The sequence below is a fragment of the Ciconia boyciana genome, chromosome 13 (genome assembly GCF_034638445.1).
Source record: "Ciconia boyciana chromosome 13, ASM3463844v1, whole genome shotgun sequence".
NCBI classification, from domain to species: domain Eukaryota; kingdom Metazoa; phylum Chordata; class Aves; order Ciconiiformes; family Ciconiidae; genus Ciconia; species Ciconia boyciana.
This window is the reverse complement of record NC_132946.1, coordinates 4,903,218-4,917,536: the sequence shown is the minus strand read 5'-3', so window position 1 is coordinate 4,917,536 and position 14,319 is coordinate 4,903,218. Positions and strand designations below refer to the sequence as shown.

General features: G+C 48.3%; 1 protein-coding gene across 3 annotated transcripts; it reads left to right on the top strand.

The window, feature by feature from the left end:
• Positions 1–725: 725 nt before the first annotated feature.
• On the top strand, positions 726–14,099 carry LOC140658904 (cytochrome P450 3A12-like). Of its 3 annotated transcripts, none has more exons than XM_072877953.1 (13): positions 726–796; positions 1,806–1,899; positions 3,043–3,095; positions 4,439–4,538; positions 4,972–5,085; positions 5,686–5,774; positions 6,387–6,535; positions 7,039–7,166; positions 7,512–7,596; positions 8,598–8,758; positions 8,978–9,204; positions 10,678–10,840; positions 13,004–14,099. In XM_072877953.1, the coding sequence occupies exons 1-13, from the start codon at positions 726–728 to the stop codon at positions 13,097–13,099; spliced, it is 1,530 nt and encodes a 509-aa protein (XP_072734054.1). In that variant the 3' UTR covers positions 13,100–14,099. The 3 variants fall into 3 exon arrangements, with proteins under 3 accessions (XP_072734054.1, XP_072734052.1, XP_072734053.1); XM_072877951.1 differs by lacking the exon at positions 1,806–1,899 and adding an exon at positions 12,103–12,203 and having other exon boundaries at positions 739–796; XM_072877952.1 differs by lacking the exons at positions 726–796; positions 1,806–1,899; positions 4,439–4,538 and adding an exon at positions 12,103–12,203 and having other exon boundaries at positions 3,015–3,095.
• Positions 14,100–14,319: the final 220 nt, after the last annotated feature.

Below are 14,319 nucleotides of genomic sequence, written 5' to 3'. Positions count from 1 at the left end.
CAGCTCAAGTGCACACACAGGTTGTGCTCCTCACCAAGTCTGAGGTCCAGAGAGCTCTGCCTGAGAATGACGGAGCCCTTTCAGTCCTGGGCAAGTGTTTCCCAGCAGGTCTGTCTCCTCCAGCCCCTTCCCTCCTGGACCCTAAATAAGAGGTGCTGGAGGACAAGATAAATGGGGATGGGAGGGGGATGCACAAGGGAAGGTATATGGTGATCTGCGCAGCCAGAAACCCCCCAGGAGCTGGGTCAGGGGACAGTAACAGTTCCTGGGCCCTCCCGATTATACCCCTCAAGAAAAGCAATGAAGCCGGCAAAAGCAAGACTGGACAGGGTAAGGGGGAGCAAGTCTGATTCAGCATGGCTGCTGCTGTAGGAAGCGCCGGGGGCTCCCCCTCAGCCCCATGTGAACCTCACGGCTTTCAGGTGAGAGGCAGGAGGAAGGGGTTAAGGAAGTTGATGCCCTTTGCTATCTTTTCCCCTTGCAAAAACTGTCCTTTCAGCAGTTTCAAATCTCAAGATGTGTGGGGCTGGGCATCTTATTGACATCCCAATCCAGAGAGAAACCTGCCCAAGGGTTAAAGTTTGAGCAACCAAGCAAACAAGACAACTCCTCCTTAGCTGTCATGTGAGCGTGGCTGCAGCTAAAGACCAGGGAAAAAAAAAATCATAAACAAAGGCTGCGGTTTCGAAGGAGACGGGTGGTCTCAGGGCAGGCTGGGAGACACAATGGATCTCCTGCCAAACTTTTCTTTTGTCACTTGGCTGCTTCTCATCGCTTTCCTTAGCCTCCTAGTCCTGTAAGTAGAGCCTGGTCCCTCAGGGTGACCAGGGAGGAGGAGAAGCCTGTGCCTGCAGCTGGGGAGGGGCTGGGGCCATCACCCTCGGTACGAAGTGCCCAAGTACCCGAATTAGTGTTAAAAACTCATCCCTGGCCTTCCTGTGCTACCTTCAAGGCGGAGCCGAGGGGTGATAAAGGGGTGCTGCGGGGCTCCCCTGTGCCCTCCCCGTGCCAGCTGGAAGGGAAGGAGGAAGCTGGGCTGGGCTGGGAGGGAAATAAAAAGGAACTTCTTGATTATTTTGCTTTTCTCAGCAGATCCAAAAGGAGAAATAACTCCCGTGTTTTTAACCGCAGCAAGCTCTGGTTGGCTGCAAAGGGGACAGGGTGTTCCCGGCTGGGCTGGGCTCTGCGAGCTGGGAGCAGGGCAGCGGGTGACGTCTATGTCTGCCCATGTGCTTGTGCCAGCAGAAGCCCCCGTTTAAATAGTTATGTTGGCAAAATTGCCCTTTTGCTTATGTCACTCAGGGGAGCTGTAGCGAGCTATACATGCAAAAACTTAATTTTGCTGTTATAATTTATGTCCCTGCTCAGCTGCTGTGCTGCTGTGGCTCTACCACCTGAGCATCGCAGTAGGGCTTTGCAAAGACAAACACAAGGGCAGGTCTCAGCTTGAGAACTTGTTCCCTCAGAGGCCTCTCTTCAGTCACCCGAGTCACAGATCTCTGATCTGGAGAACTAAATGAGGCCCCTGAGGTGCCCAGGTACATACACTGTTTGCCTAGGCTGGGCTGCAGCTCCTTCCAGCCCTTGTCGTGTATCAAAATGTCCCCTGAATTATCTTGTACGCCAAGTGATCCTGCATTTATTGCAGGAAGAGAGTATCCTCAGCAGGTCTGCTGCTGCTGGTCCGTAATTTCAGCTTTCTCTGGGTGGCAGGAACCAACTATTTAAGCTGTTCACTGTGCCCAGGATGAAGAACCTTCTCTTTTCATTACATAAATGCGTTTCCCATGCTCTTTGCTTGGCAGCTATGGGATATGGCCTTTCCAGGCCTTCAAGAAGCTGGGCATTCCCGGGCCACGGCCTCTGCCATTTTTGGGAACTTTCCTGGAGTACCGGCATGTGAGTACCAGCAGCTGCTGCTCTGTAGCTGCCTTAGGTTCTCGCAGCTGGTGCTGTTTTTCCCATCCTTTGGGCATCTCTTTCCTCTGCCCTTGAGTCAGTCAGATGGAAATGATGCTTTCAGGTAGGAAGCTCTTTGGACACACAGAGAACACAAAATTACTTTTAGGGTCTAGTTGACCTGAATGAGGTGTGCCGTGTTTTTCAACTGCTTTGTAATTTAAGTTATTAATTTCTCCCTGGACTTCTACCTGCTCCCCAGGACAACTACCTGCCGAAGTTCTGTTGGAAACAAAGAAAAAAAATATTGGAGAGATGTCTAAGACTGCTGATTCCTGAGAACTGCTTGTTTCTTTGCGCTTTGTGTCATCCCCATGAAGAGGCTGAAGTAGCCCCAGCAATGCCCCATCCAACCACTTGCTGTTGGGCCATCCTGAAACTAAGCCAAGCAAATTTCTAAATATAACTCAAATATTATCAAGTTACCAAACCTTACCAAATAACTAGGTAGTAGGTGGTCCCAGGAAACTGATTGCAAATGCAGGACAAAATGTATTAACTTCAGCTTCAAAGAAAGAGGTGGTTTAGCTTGTGTTTGCTGGGCTTACAGCATGCATGTGGTTTCTTACTAATGGTTTAGTTGATGCATGGTGAATGTTATGTGTCCCATAAGTTTCATCTTTACGTGTAACATCAGTTAAAACCTTAACGGAAACAAAGCAAAACAAAAAAGCCATCATCACTCCAGCTGAGTAACTGCAGTGAAAGATCTCATGAGGACAAGGCAGTAGCAGCCCTAACTTGTTGAGCTGAAGATGAAGGGACAACCTGGGATCTAGTTCTGCCTGCTAACTCTGCTCACGCTAAAACTGGGTACCCTGTCGTACCATGTCTTCATTACGTTTTTAGCTCAGGTTGGCTAGTGGAAGTTGAAAGTACTTCTTTTTTTTTTTCTCTCTGCTCTCTTTTTTCCCTCCAGTGCAAATGTCCCCCAAGTGTCTATGTGACTCTTAAGAGCTTCCATGCACCCCCCAACCTCTGCCACTTACGATGGGTCTGGGGGACACGCCGCACTGTGAGCTGTGACCTGCTTTGATCACTCTTCGCTGGCAAACTGTTAATTTCTCCTTTCTTCTTTTGCAGGGAATCCTGAATTTTGATCAGATGTGCTTTGAAAAGTATGGCAAAATCTGGGGGTGAGTTTCTTTCTGCAGAACAAAATTGCCTGTTTGGGGTGCTCCGCGGCCCCAAAGTAGAATGGAAAAAGGTACGTTGCCACCATGTCTCAGCACTGTAATTCCAGCAGTCACAGCTTGGGAAAATCCAGGTTCGCCACTGGGAAAGCCTCCAGCCATCTCTCCAAGGCTTCTCTCCTGCTGGGATTTCAGTACAGTGCAGGGCTGGGATGATGGTGGCCAGTTTGGGGGGTCATTTGTTTGCATAAGCTTTGAAAAGAACCTTTTTTTCTTTTTCCCTTTGGGAGCATTAAAAACTAAATGGCAGTGTTAGTGACCTCAGGGCGGGGGAAGCTTGCACCATGGAGAGCCCAGGGAGCCCCCTCCATCCTCCAACACCCGCCAAATCAGCACAGCCGTACCTTTATCTCTTAGCTCCAGATGCATCAGTGAGGGAAGGCACCAATCATTTCCCAGCCACGCAGCCTGCCCAGAAAACTCCACTGCTTGGTGTCAAACTGAGCCTCATGCCTTTGAAGCCGCTCTTCTGTCTTGAGCAGAAAGCAAGCTGCAGGCTGCCGCAGTGTTTTTCATCTTGCTCCCTGCTTCTCCCAGAGCCAGGGCACGAGCTACCTTTCAACCTGCCTCTGCACTCCCTGCACAGAGCTGGTTTTGTGCAGGGGCCTCTTATCATGCTTCTCTTAGGAACCTCTCAAACTGAAGCAAAATTGTTGCACAAAAAAAATCCTAGGAGGCTTCATGAAACCTAACACTTTTTTTTGAAAGATTAAATGTTCTCAAGCCTCTTGAAGACAGCAGCTTCCCTCGGCTGTGGCCCAAGGCTCCCTGCCCTTTAGCCTACACCATGGCTTTTAAGTTTTTCTGTCTCTGTTGATTGGAAAATGGAGGAGACAGACAAGTTTTTCCCCTCTCATTGCCTCATAGGCCATGCAGAGAAATCTCTTTACCCCACAGGTAGGCTATTCGGTGTGGATTTATTGACTTCAGCTACCAGTTGCGGAAACAGAGCTCAGACAGCCCAAGTGCGGAGGATCAATGTCGTGGCAAAAGTTGCCTTTTATCTAAACCCACACTGCTTTGGCAACTCTTTAATACACAGACAATTGCTAGAAATGCTCATGCTGTCTGTGTTTGGCACTTTCTTTCCCTTTCTCCTTTTTTACTACATAATAAAACAGTTTCAGCCTCATCCCTTCGGCTGTTTTGTCAGAGGGGACTCAGCTGGCCCAAACCCTCTGGGCTCCAGCAGTCAATGTGCATGGCTCTGGCCACGGACAAAGCAGGCTGCTTCTGCTCCAGCTGACCCTGAGCAACGGACTGACTGTGGGTTTCTCTTGGCTTAGGATTTTTGATGGCAGGCAGCCTGTGCTGGCCATTTTGGACCCCATCCTCATCAAAACCATCCTGGTGAAAGAGTGCTATACCATTTTTACCAATCACCGAGTACGTATCTAGTCCTGTGCTTTCTCTCCAGTAACAGAGTGCATGAAGCAAGAAAGAAAGAGTTTCTTCTTGATTTCTGTTCTCTTTCTCTGAGCCCTTCAGCAAGTAGTTGCTCTCTGTTGTGCCCCAGTTTACGGATGGTACCAACAACGAAACTCTGCTAGGAAGGTGTAGAGGCCACTGTGGCTGGGACATTGGATCATCAGCCTGGATGTACCCTAAGACTGATGTCATTTATGACTCTTATACTTTTGTTTCCATTTCTGTTGTTTGCTGGTTGAGCTAGAGCTGATATGACTTCAGGGGCCAAGTCAACACTCCATGGTGGTTTGGGGGTTTTTTTGCATTGCTGTCATGTGGAAGGGGGCTGGAAACCTTCACCCATCTCCATGTGTAACCATGTCCCTTTGGATGTAAAATTCTCCCTGTGCAGAACTTGGGTCTGAATGGGATCCTGGAGTCAGCCCTCAAATTGGCTGAAGATGAGAAGTGGAAAAGAATTCGCACTGTCCTGTCTCCAGCCTTCACCAGTGGGAAGCTGAAGGAGGTAAAGCAGAGGCCACTGGTACTTTGCATTAATAGCTGGAGGAGGACTGGGCCGTTTCTGAGTACAAACTTTCCCCTCAAATGGGGAAGTCACCCCATTTGTCAAGACCACATTCATTAGCACCTGCGTTGTTGGGTGCAGTTCAGCAACATGGTGGCCGTCTATCATCATGGGGAGGGAGTCAGAAGAAAGGTATGGGGGATGAAATGGCACACAAGGTCTTGCAAGCTGAGGCTGTTGGCCCCACAGCCTGTATTTTCTTCTTGCTAAGTACATCATTCAGACCATGGGTGCCCATTTTCCATGCACTCGGGAGCCATGTTCGCTCCCAGCTGGAGTGGAGGCTTAGATGGAATGGGAGTTGCGTGTGGATTTTGGGAGAAGAACCTTGCTCAGTCATAGTCAGATAAGGTCTGTGGACTGGTGAGTAAGATGAGAGAAAGCAATGTCTGAGGCCTGGAAATGATACCTTCCCCATGCCTGCCCTTCCTCCACAAGGCAAAGGCTTGGCAAGTTGCAGATGGCAGCGTGGAATTGCGCAGCCTTGTTTCATGGAGGTGGAAGAGTCAACAGTGCCTTCTGCTTTGGTTTGCATTTCAGATGTTCCCTATCATTAATCAGTACGGTGAAAAATTAGTGAGAAGTATTGAGAAGAAAGTGGCCAATGATGAGTTTGTGACCATGAAGGAGTAAGTAACTGTGTGGGGCTGACAGGAAAGAGTTTGTATTCAGCGTGGGGAAGGGGCCGTTTTGGAGAGCCTTTTCCATGCTGCAGCACAAATCCCTTGTCAGCTATGGAGGCAAACTCCATAGTGGTCACGGGCATGACATGTTCCTCAGCAGTGGGCTTGCTGTGCTCTGCTCTGCTCAAATGGGGTAGCTGTGCTCTGTTCCCCATTTCATTTTACTGGGGATGTATTTTGAGGAAGGAGTAGGGCCCGTTCCAGAAGCCCCACAAGATGTCATAGTTTTGGATGTCATTTTTACAATCTCTTTTACAGATGGAAATCAGAAGACAGTCTTTGTTACCCTGGACTGCAGTTCAGTGCTTTCCAACTACAGGCTAGGTTTTTGATACTGAGAAAAACTGGGGGATGAATGCAACTGGGGAAACTTGGGAAAATATAATGCCAGCTACTGCGAAAATCAGGACAGGACCTACTATGTTAGGACTCTGCACTGAGTTGATTAAAAGAGATTCCCTCTCAAGGGATTCCCTATCAAGGATTGTTCCTAGATGAGCTCTTCTTCACTACTCTGGTTGGGTTCATCGCATTCACTCTCTCTTCTTCTCTACCTAGCATTTTTGGAGCCTACAGCATGGATGTGGTGACCAGCACTTCTTTCAGCGTGAATATTGACTCCATGAGCAACCCCAGTGACCCCTTTGTCACCAACATTAAGAAATTTCTCAAATTCAGTTTCCTAAACCCCGTGTTCATATTCTTAGGTATGACACACCTCATCTCGTACAGCCCTGAATCAGTGCCAGAGGTGGTGACCACCTGCATTTCCTGGTAGCTCCCTCAATAGCTCTGAGTCCTCTTTGCCACGTGGGAGATGCTTAGCACTTTGCAGGATTAGATTCACTCCAGCAGGTCTGTAGAAATATTTCCCCAGGGAAACCACAGTCAAGATTTGCATAGCCCACGTGGGTCTGTGCAGCAGCCTCCTACAAGCAGAGACGCTGTTTGCAGAGACGCGATGGAGAGCGTCTCTGTCACAGAGAGCTGCACTTAGTGTGACATCGTGTCCGTATAGTGACATATGGAGAAGATTCTCAAATGCTATCGCATGCCAGCTATGGTTAGGTAAAAAGAGAGCTGAAGGTAACAAAAAGCAGTTTTTTGGTCAAGGTCCAGATTTTCCCCTCTCCTTTCTATGCTTTGTGTCAGTTTTGAGTTTCTTGGGCCCCTTTGAGCTAAAATATGTTGTTCTTTTCTCTCCTTTTAGTGTTGTTCCCCTTTGTTACCCCAGTGCTGGAAAAGATGAAAGTGACTCTGTTACCATCAAATGTCATAGACTTCTTCAAGGGTGTCTTCATAAAAGTGAAGAAGGAACAGGAAAAGGGCAGCAGCACGGTGAGTCCAGCCCAGGCCGCCCCTTCTCTTCACTGTTCTGTCCTTCTGAGTGCAGGAGGAACCTGGTAGTGTCTTCAGAAGCTGTGGTGTACCACCTACTCTCCATAACAGCTCCCAGCCCATCAAACCTGGGGAGGGCCAGAAGCATGCCCCACCTGAGCTTCCACGTGGAGAAAGTATCTGTATTCACACAGGGTCTCCAGTCTGAACCTCAGCGTGCACTGAAGCCTTGAGCCTGCTGGCGGGGCTGCAAATGGAGCAGGTGTCTCAGCAAGGAGCTTGTGCTGGGCAAGGTTTGCCTCCTCCCCACCCACGTCTTCTCTGACTGCCTCTGTTTCTCCCCAGGACCGGGTTGATTTCCTGCAACTCATGGTTGACTCTCAGAGCTCACGTGACAGCTCCAAGTCTGCTGAGACTGACTTGTGCAAATGTATGTCTTGAGATCTGTCCTCCTCTCAGCAGACAGCATGGTAGTTCCTCGTGCGGTTAAAGGAAGGACGTAGGAGAGGATTTTAGTCATTAATCCTACGGGAGATTCAAGGTCTCAGTAGTGGGGCCATAATGATGCTTATCACATATCAGCCATATTTTATTATATCCCATTTCCTGGGATAAATCCTGAGGTCTGTTTGTGCAACAAAGAGCAAACAGAGTGAATATCTCCTTACTCCCATTTCTTATTTTATCTTCTCTGAAGGCCAGTGACGTTGGCTGTATTTCATAAAGTACACAAAGCACATATGCTGCACGTACCTTGCTCATCTGTGAGCTCATCTCTGTTCCTTATCCTAGGTAAACTGTTAGATTTAGAAAATAATGGCTCAGCCAAGGCATAGTCCCAGTCCATCAGCCTCAATCAAGGCAGGGTGCTTGTAAACCTTTGAGGTGCCAGGACAGGGTATTTGTATGGCACCCTGCACTGCAGGCTGCATCCTGGCAGCGCTTGGACACTACTGCAGTACCAGCGTTAAATCCTGTATTGTCCGTATTACCACTGCCACACTAAGCTCAGGGCTACTAATCCCTCAGCAGCGCAAGGCTCACCTCATGGCTTAGAGGAGCTGCTGGACATCTCTTCATCTCTAACTTTTCCTGGCATGTGCTCCTATTTTTTTTGGCCCAGGAACATGGTTCCAGAAGACAACAAGACTTTCTAAATCAGGCTCAGGCTGCACTTACCTAGATTCTGCTCTTAAAAGCAGCAACGTAGCACTGCTGATCTTGACAGCAGTTTTCTGGCTGTACAACAGTGCCAGACCCACCCCTTTGTGGTACCAGCGGTTGCCAGTCGATGTCAGCTGGATGTTTCCTTTACCAGCTGTTAAGTAGTTATGAATACGTTACCTAGGTTGACAAGTGGGATCCTGAATTCCCAAGGGTTAATCACTGTAGGTTTCAACTTCTTGCATGTGCTTTTATGCCTCTTTTCAGCATTAAGCGATGAGGAGATTCTGGCCCAGGCTCTTATCTTTGTCTTTGCTGGTTATGAGACCACCAGCAACACCCTCAGCTACGTATCATATAACCTGGCCACCCACCCTGACGTGCAGCAGCGACTTCAGGATGAGATCGATGCAAACCTGCCCAACAAGGTAAAGGAGGGTGGGGAGATGCTGGGGTTGTTCCCACCTAGACCCTGCCTTGCAGACCCTGAGACAAAAGCCAGGCTGGAAAAAAAACAGAATGGAGGAGGTGCTTGCACTGAGATTTCCCCTCCTCTGGTCTCTGATGCCTGAAGGGGAAGCGTTGCAGGGGTGTTGGGGTGGGGGTTGGAGTCCCGTGTTCATAGCCACCCTGATTCCTCTCCCCAGACTACTCCCACATACAACGCCATCATGCAGATGGAGTACCTCGATATGGTGGTGAACGAATCCCTCCGGCTCTACCCCGCCGGGGGCCAGATTGAGAGGGTCTGCAAGAAGACGGTGGAGCTCAACGGTGTGACTATTCCAAAGGGTATGGTGGTCATGATCCCAGCCTATGTGCTGCATCGTGACCCAGGGTACTGGCCGGAGCCAGAGGAGTTCAGGCCTGAAAGGTGAGGGCCAGGCGGGGGGAATAGCTGCACACTCAACTTCAGCCCTGGGAGTGGAAATGGCAGCAAAAGTGGGGAATGCATGATTATAACATTTAAATTAGGCATTTATCATTGTCTGACATCTAGTCCCAGCATTACCGTGAGGGGAGTTTTATGATCTACATCCATAAACTGTGCATGGAATTTAATTAACTGCATTGAAGGGAGCGACAGTGAGAGCAGCTCCCAGCAGCTGTAACACTGAGGGGTTTATGGCCAGATATTAAAACAAGAGCCATTGGGTGACTGGCACAATGCCGTACAAATCAGCAGTGGAAGGGCAAAGATGGGTAGGAAATAAAACTTAATTTTTCAACTCAAGTTAAGGAACAGTCCTTGCTTAGGAGTCTCTGTCAGACCCTGCAAAATGAGGCAATAGCCCAAGGCAGACCTGGGAGACCCTGGGCCTGCTAATCTTCAGGTGGCCACGAAGATGTTGAGGGCTGGCCCAGAGAGAGCAGGACCAGATCTGTGCCCTTGCACCAGGAGCTGAAATGCCCCTGGAAGCTAACCCCGGTGTGGGGATGTGGTGACCTTTGGGGCAAAACGTGGCAGCAGTATCAGGCAGAAGTTAGGGAGGGAATGGGTGCTGCTGAAATCACCTAGAGACCCCTACGGTCACCTTGTGTTGAATGCAGAAGGAACCACCCAAATGGGAGTACTCTGGCAATGGGCATGTTACACCAGTTGCTCCAGTAGCTGCATCCTTACTCCAGTTGACAAACCGGGCATGGGTAGCTGGACAGGAGCTCTTTAGGGATCACTTGCCTTGCTGGGAGTTCATCAGAGGGATGTGCTGGTGTCTCAGTAGCGAGATACTTCACTGCTGACTTAGCACGGCTGAGGTTTGTACCTGGACCTCATGCACTGGGAATGAAAAGCTTTCTGACATGAAAACTAACAGATCACTAAGAAGTATTACTGAAAATGCTCAGTGGCAAATTTCTCTGTGAAGCTGATTGTTCTTCCCTGTTTTTCATGATGAGGAGAGGAATGGCTGGCGTGTCTCAAAAGCAGCCCTCCCTTTAGTCACGCAGGGGGAGAATGTCTTTGTGTTTGCTCAGTCCTTTGATCTAAAGGGAAGACATGAAGCTGTAGACCTGTGTGGTTTAGGGTTTGAAATCTGGGTTCAGTTTTTGAACTGAGAGGGAGTTCTGAGAAAAGAGTAGTTATGGAATCCATTAGCATATTTCAGGTATTCCCTGTTCACCTGATGCACCTGGAGATGCACAGCCAACTCCAAGCAGCAGGAAAAAAGCAGGGGCATAAGTTATCTGTTGAGACAGAAATAAGGGACTTAGCTGGGTTCTTCTTATACGCACAGGAACATAAAAAGCTTTTGCCTTCCCAGACCCCTCATCACTTCAGATCTGAAAGCTGGCACCTACTGGAACAGTAGCTCTTTCTAACTTTTGTTGTTGTTGTTGTAATCAGGTTCAGTAAAGAGAGCAAAGAGTCTGTTGACCCCTACACCTTCCTGCCGTTTGGGGCTGGCCCCAGGAACTGCATAGGAATGAGGCTTGCTCTCCTCATCATGAAAATGGCTCTGGTCGTCCTGTTGCAAAACTTCTCATTCAGAACCTGCAAAGAGACTCCGGTGAGGATATGGGATGATGTGTTTCATTATCTGCCCTTTAGTCCTGCTGAGATGGTCCTGCACGCTCTCTTTGGCCTACATCTCAGGACAAACAGGGAACTGTCTCGCATGCACATTAAATACCTCTCTTCCCCGAGGAGTTCAGAGTCCACTGAACCTTGCATGACAACTTGGGTTTTACTACTTCACACAGAGATCAGGGAGGAAGATTTCACTGTGGATTAGAGAGGCATATGGGAATAACTGTATTTAAATCTTCTCAGTTAATTTAAATGGTTCACCACAAGTTACTGATACATTTTTTTAAGCCTCTACAGAAGCAAATTTAATGCTTGTGGAATATGTCAGGCTGAAATCCCTGAAGTCCTCTGCCTCTCTTTGGGTATACCTGAGTTGTGGGGTGCTCGCTCCCCCATGGTGCACTGCCAGTCTGCCTTGACCCAGCTTAGGAAGACCCTGCTCCGGAGAGCAGAAAGGGAATATCCCCCAGCCCACTCCAAAGCTCCGCTTTGCAACGCAAACACGGCTATGCCCCGTGAGAGATCCCAAGAAACCAAAATTCATCTCTTATGGGCCACCAAGCAGTCTCTGAAGGGTAACAACTTTCAAGCAAGGGCAATCTGAGCTAAATCTGAATTGGCCACCCTCTCCCCCTTTGAGGCTATGGAGGAGCCCACCAGGTTTTTGTTTTGCCCGGGATCCCAGTGAACGATGCATGCGGTACTGATGGGACAGGCCCTGCAAGATGGGGCTGTTTGACATAACCTAAATGCAATGGCTGTTGGAAATTATATGTCAAGCAAGCCCTCCTGAAAACATGGCAACTCCCTGTAACTCAGAGACAGGTAGCACTATGTTTGGTGTTACTTTCCAGCCCCGACCCGGCTTTCTGCACTGACTGCCGCAAAAGGCTGTGCCATTAATACATTTCCTTCACGAGGCAAGCTTGGGAAATCAGAGTAGAGGGGCCAGCAAGTGTATTCAAAGGACATTTGTTGTAAGAAACAGAAAAATCCTTATTAAATTATTACTTGGCACAGGTGCTTGGCTGGAATCTCTGCAGATTCAGATTGCAACTCAACTAGTAACCTGGAGGTGAAAGACTGTAATAGTCCATTAACAATGCAGCGACCTATCCACCCTCCCCCAAGTCTAATGACATTTTTCTAGTCCTCTGCAATCCATAAAATTGATTCTTTTTATAACTGCCTTTAATTAAAAGGAGACAAATTAAATATGTATTGTATTATTGGTGCCCATAGGTTTATGGGGCTCTTTCAGCCCTTTTTTCTACAGAAGATGTCATGTACATCAGATCAGAGCGAGAGGGAAAAAATCATGCCGGAAGATCCCTTTGGAATATGTATGTGGAAGCTGCAGCCTCCTCTCACTCCTCCACTGATGGCACATTGGGCTCCGAGCCACACGGCTTAAATTTCCTGAAACCAGGCTTACTGGGATATGGGGATTTTAATGTGGCTTGTCAGGCTGGGCATGTATCCCCCTTGTCCTGATGGGGAGAAGGAGAGCGGGGATACGAGCAACATTGAATTGATGGAGAAGACTTGGTAAAACACTCTTCCCTCCCCTGCAAGATGACTCCCTTCAACACCCGCTTTAACTGTTCTTTTTATTGAGATTTCCAGCCTACCCCATGGGAGCCCGTCGCTTTTCTGTGTGAGGATGCTTTTTCTTTGGTACTCAGTCTGAGCAGAAATCTTAGTTTTGTTCTTCCCGGAGAGCTGATTGCTCCTCCAGCTCCCGTTACGATCTAGCTCCCCTTAGCACTGACACACTTCAGCATTACACAAAATGGCACTGCGTGCCCCTCCTTAGCTGCAGCTCCCCGGATGGATTTTGGCTGCTTTTCCCTCCACGTGCAGCCTGTTGATCAGTGCACCGAGCTCTTCCTACCATGCCATGTGAAAGCCAGAATTCACTAACCAGTTTATTCAGGAGCTGAGACCTATTAAACCCCAGCTCGTAGCTGTTTTGCATGAGCCATAGTGATAGTCCTGCTATAAGTACACCCATAAGTTAGGAAATGCATTGGAAACAATGGGTGGCTGAGATGTATGTGGGCTGTAGGGGGCCTGTTGGTGTCATGACTGTCCGTTTTCCCAGCTTACATGGTTATTTTGATTTTTTTTCCTCCTGCTCAAGATCCCGCTGGTTCTGGACACGAAAGTTTTCATGCAACCAAAGAAGCCCATCGTCCTGAAGATGGTCCCCAGAGCCCATGGTGATCTGGAGAAGTGAAGGAGGCAGGAACAGATCAGAGATTCTTGTTTGATGGTGCCTCCTCTAACTCTTGAGAGGAGACCCAGATTGACATGTGCGCTATAGAAATGTCAGTGGTGCAACCCCCCCATTTCACAACAGGGCATTAGGGGTTTGGCCCAGCATAATTACAGGAGCATTATCCTAATGAACCCAAGCCCCAGATCCCACTGTCCCCATCACAATAGGCATTTTGCAAGACCATTTGCACTCAAGTTATTTGGGCATTTTTTTCTCTCCCTCTGAAGAGGCACTTTTCTAAGCAATTTGATTCCAGACACTGTCAGTCTCTTCTGGCAGTGTAATTTAAATCAAGATAGGGAGAGCAAATTACACATAGTTAAGTAATGCTACCATTGCTCCTGTTCCTGCTGCCTGCTGGGTGACTCTGTATGATTCTGGTTTTATTCTCCTAGGAGTGCAGAGTTGTCCAGGGCCATTTCCTCAGCTGTGTGCTATGACCCTGACAAGTGTTAAAGTGGTCACATCCTTGCAGGAATGAACGCCTGCGGCAAATTTTCTGATGCTGATTTATTTAGATTTTCTTATGATTTTAGATGGCTTTTGTGTGATTCAGATTGCAGATGAGTTAACTGGAGGAGCCCAGAGACAAGCAGTTGCCCCTAATGACTGGAGATTTGCAGAGTGGGAGAGAAGTGGCCCGCATGTGTTTCCTGATTGTTTGCTTATTTTACCGCAGGCGTGCAGCCATCTCCCATAGAAGGGATTGTCAACACAGGCACCATCTATACTGCTGTCATGACACCTTTTAGTCTCTGATTTATATTAGGCCCTTGTAAGAACAACTTAACTGAACTAATAATGATGCAGAGTGCAGCACTGAGAGCCTTCAGATATCCTGGAGAACACTAATCTGGAAGAAAGGTGTTGCCTTTGGCTATTGAGAGCTGGAAAGTCTTGCTAGACTTTGTCATTTCTGTAGATTCTAGAAGACCTGTACGCTCACATTTCATATCATTCCTCCAGAAACTGCTACTGGAGGGCTAACTGCAATAAAAAAGCTCACTTGCCTCTTCTGTAACCAACTGATGCCAGTCTCTGATTCTGTTCTTCCCTCTATACACAAGTGAATCCATCTGTAGGTCTCATAAGCCGTTGGCCAGGCAATGATGTGGTCTCATCACGTCTCCCAGCTGGGCTTCCTCACTTCTTTGGTGGGATTTTCAAAGGGTCCTCAA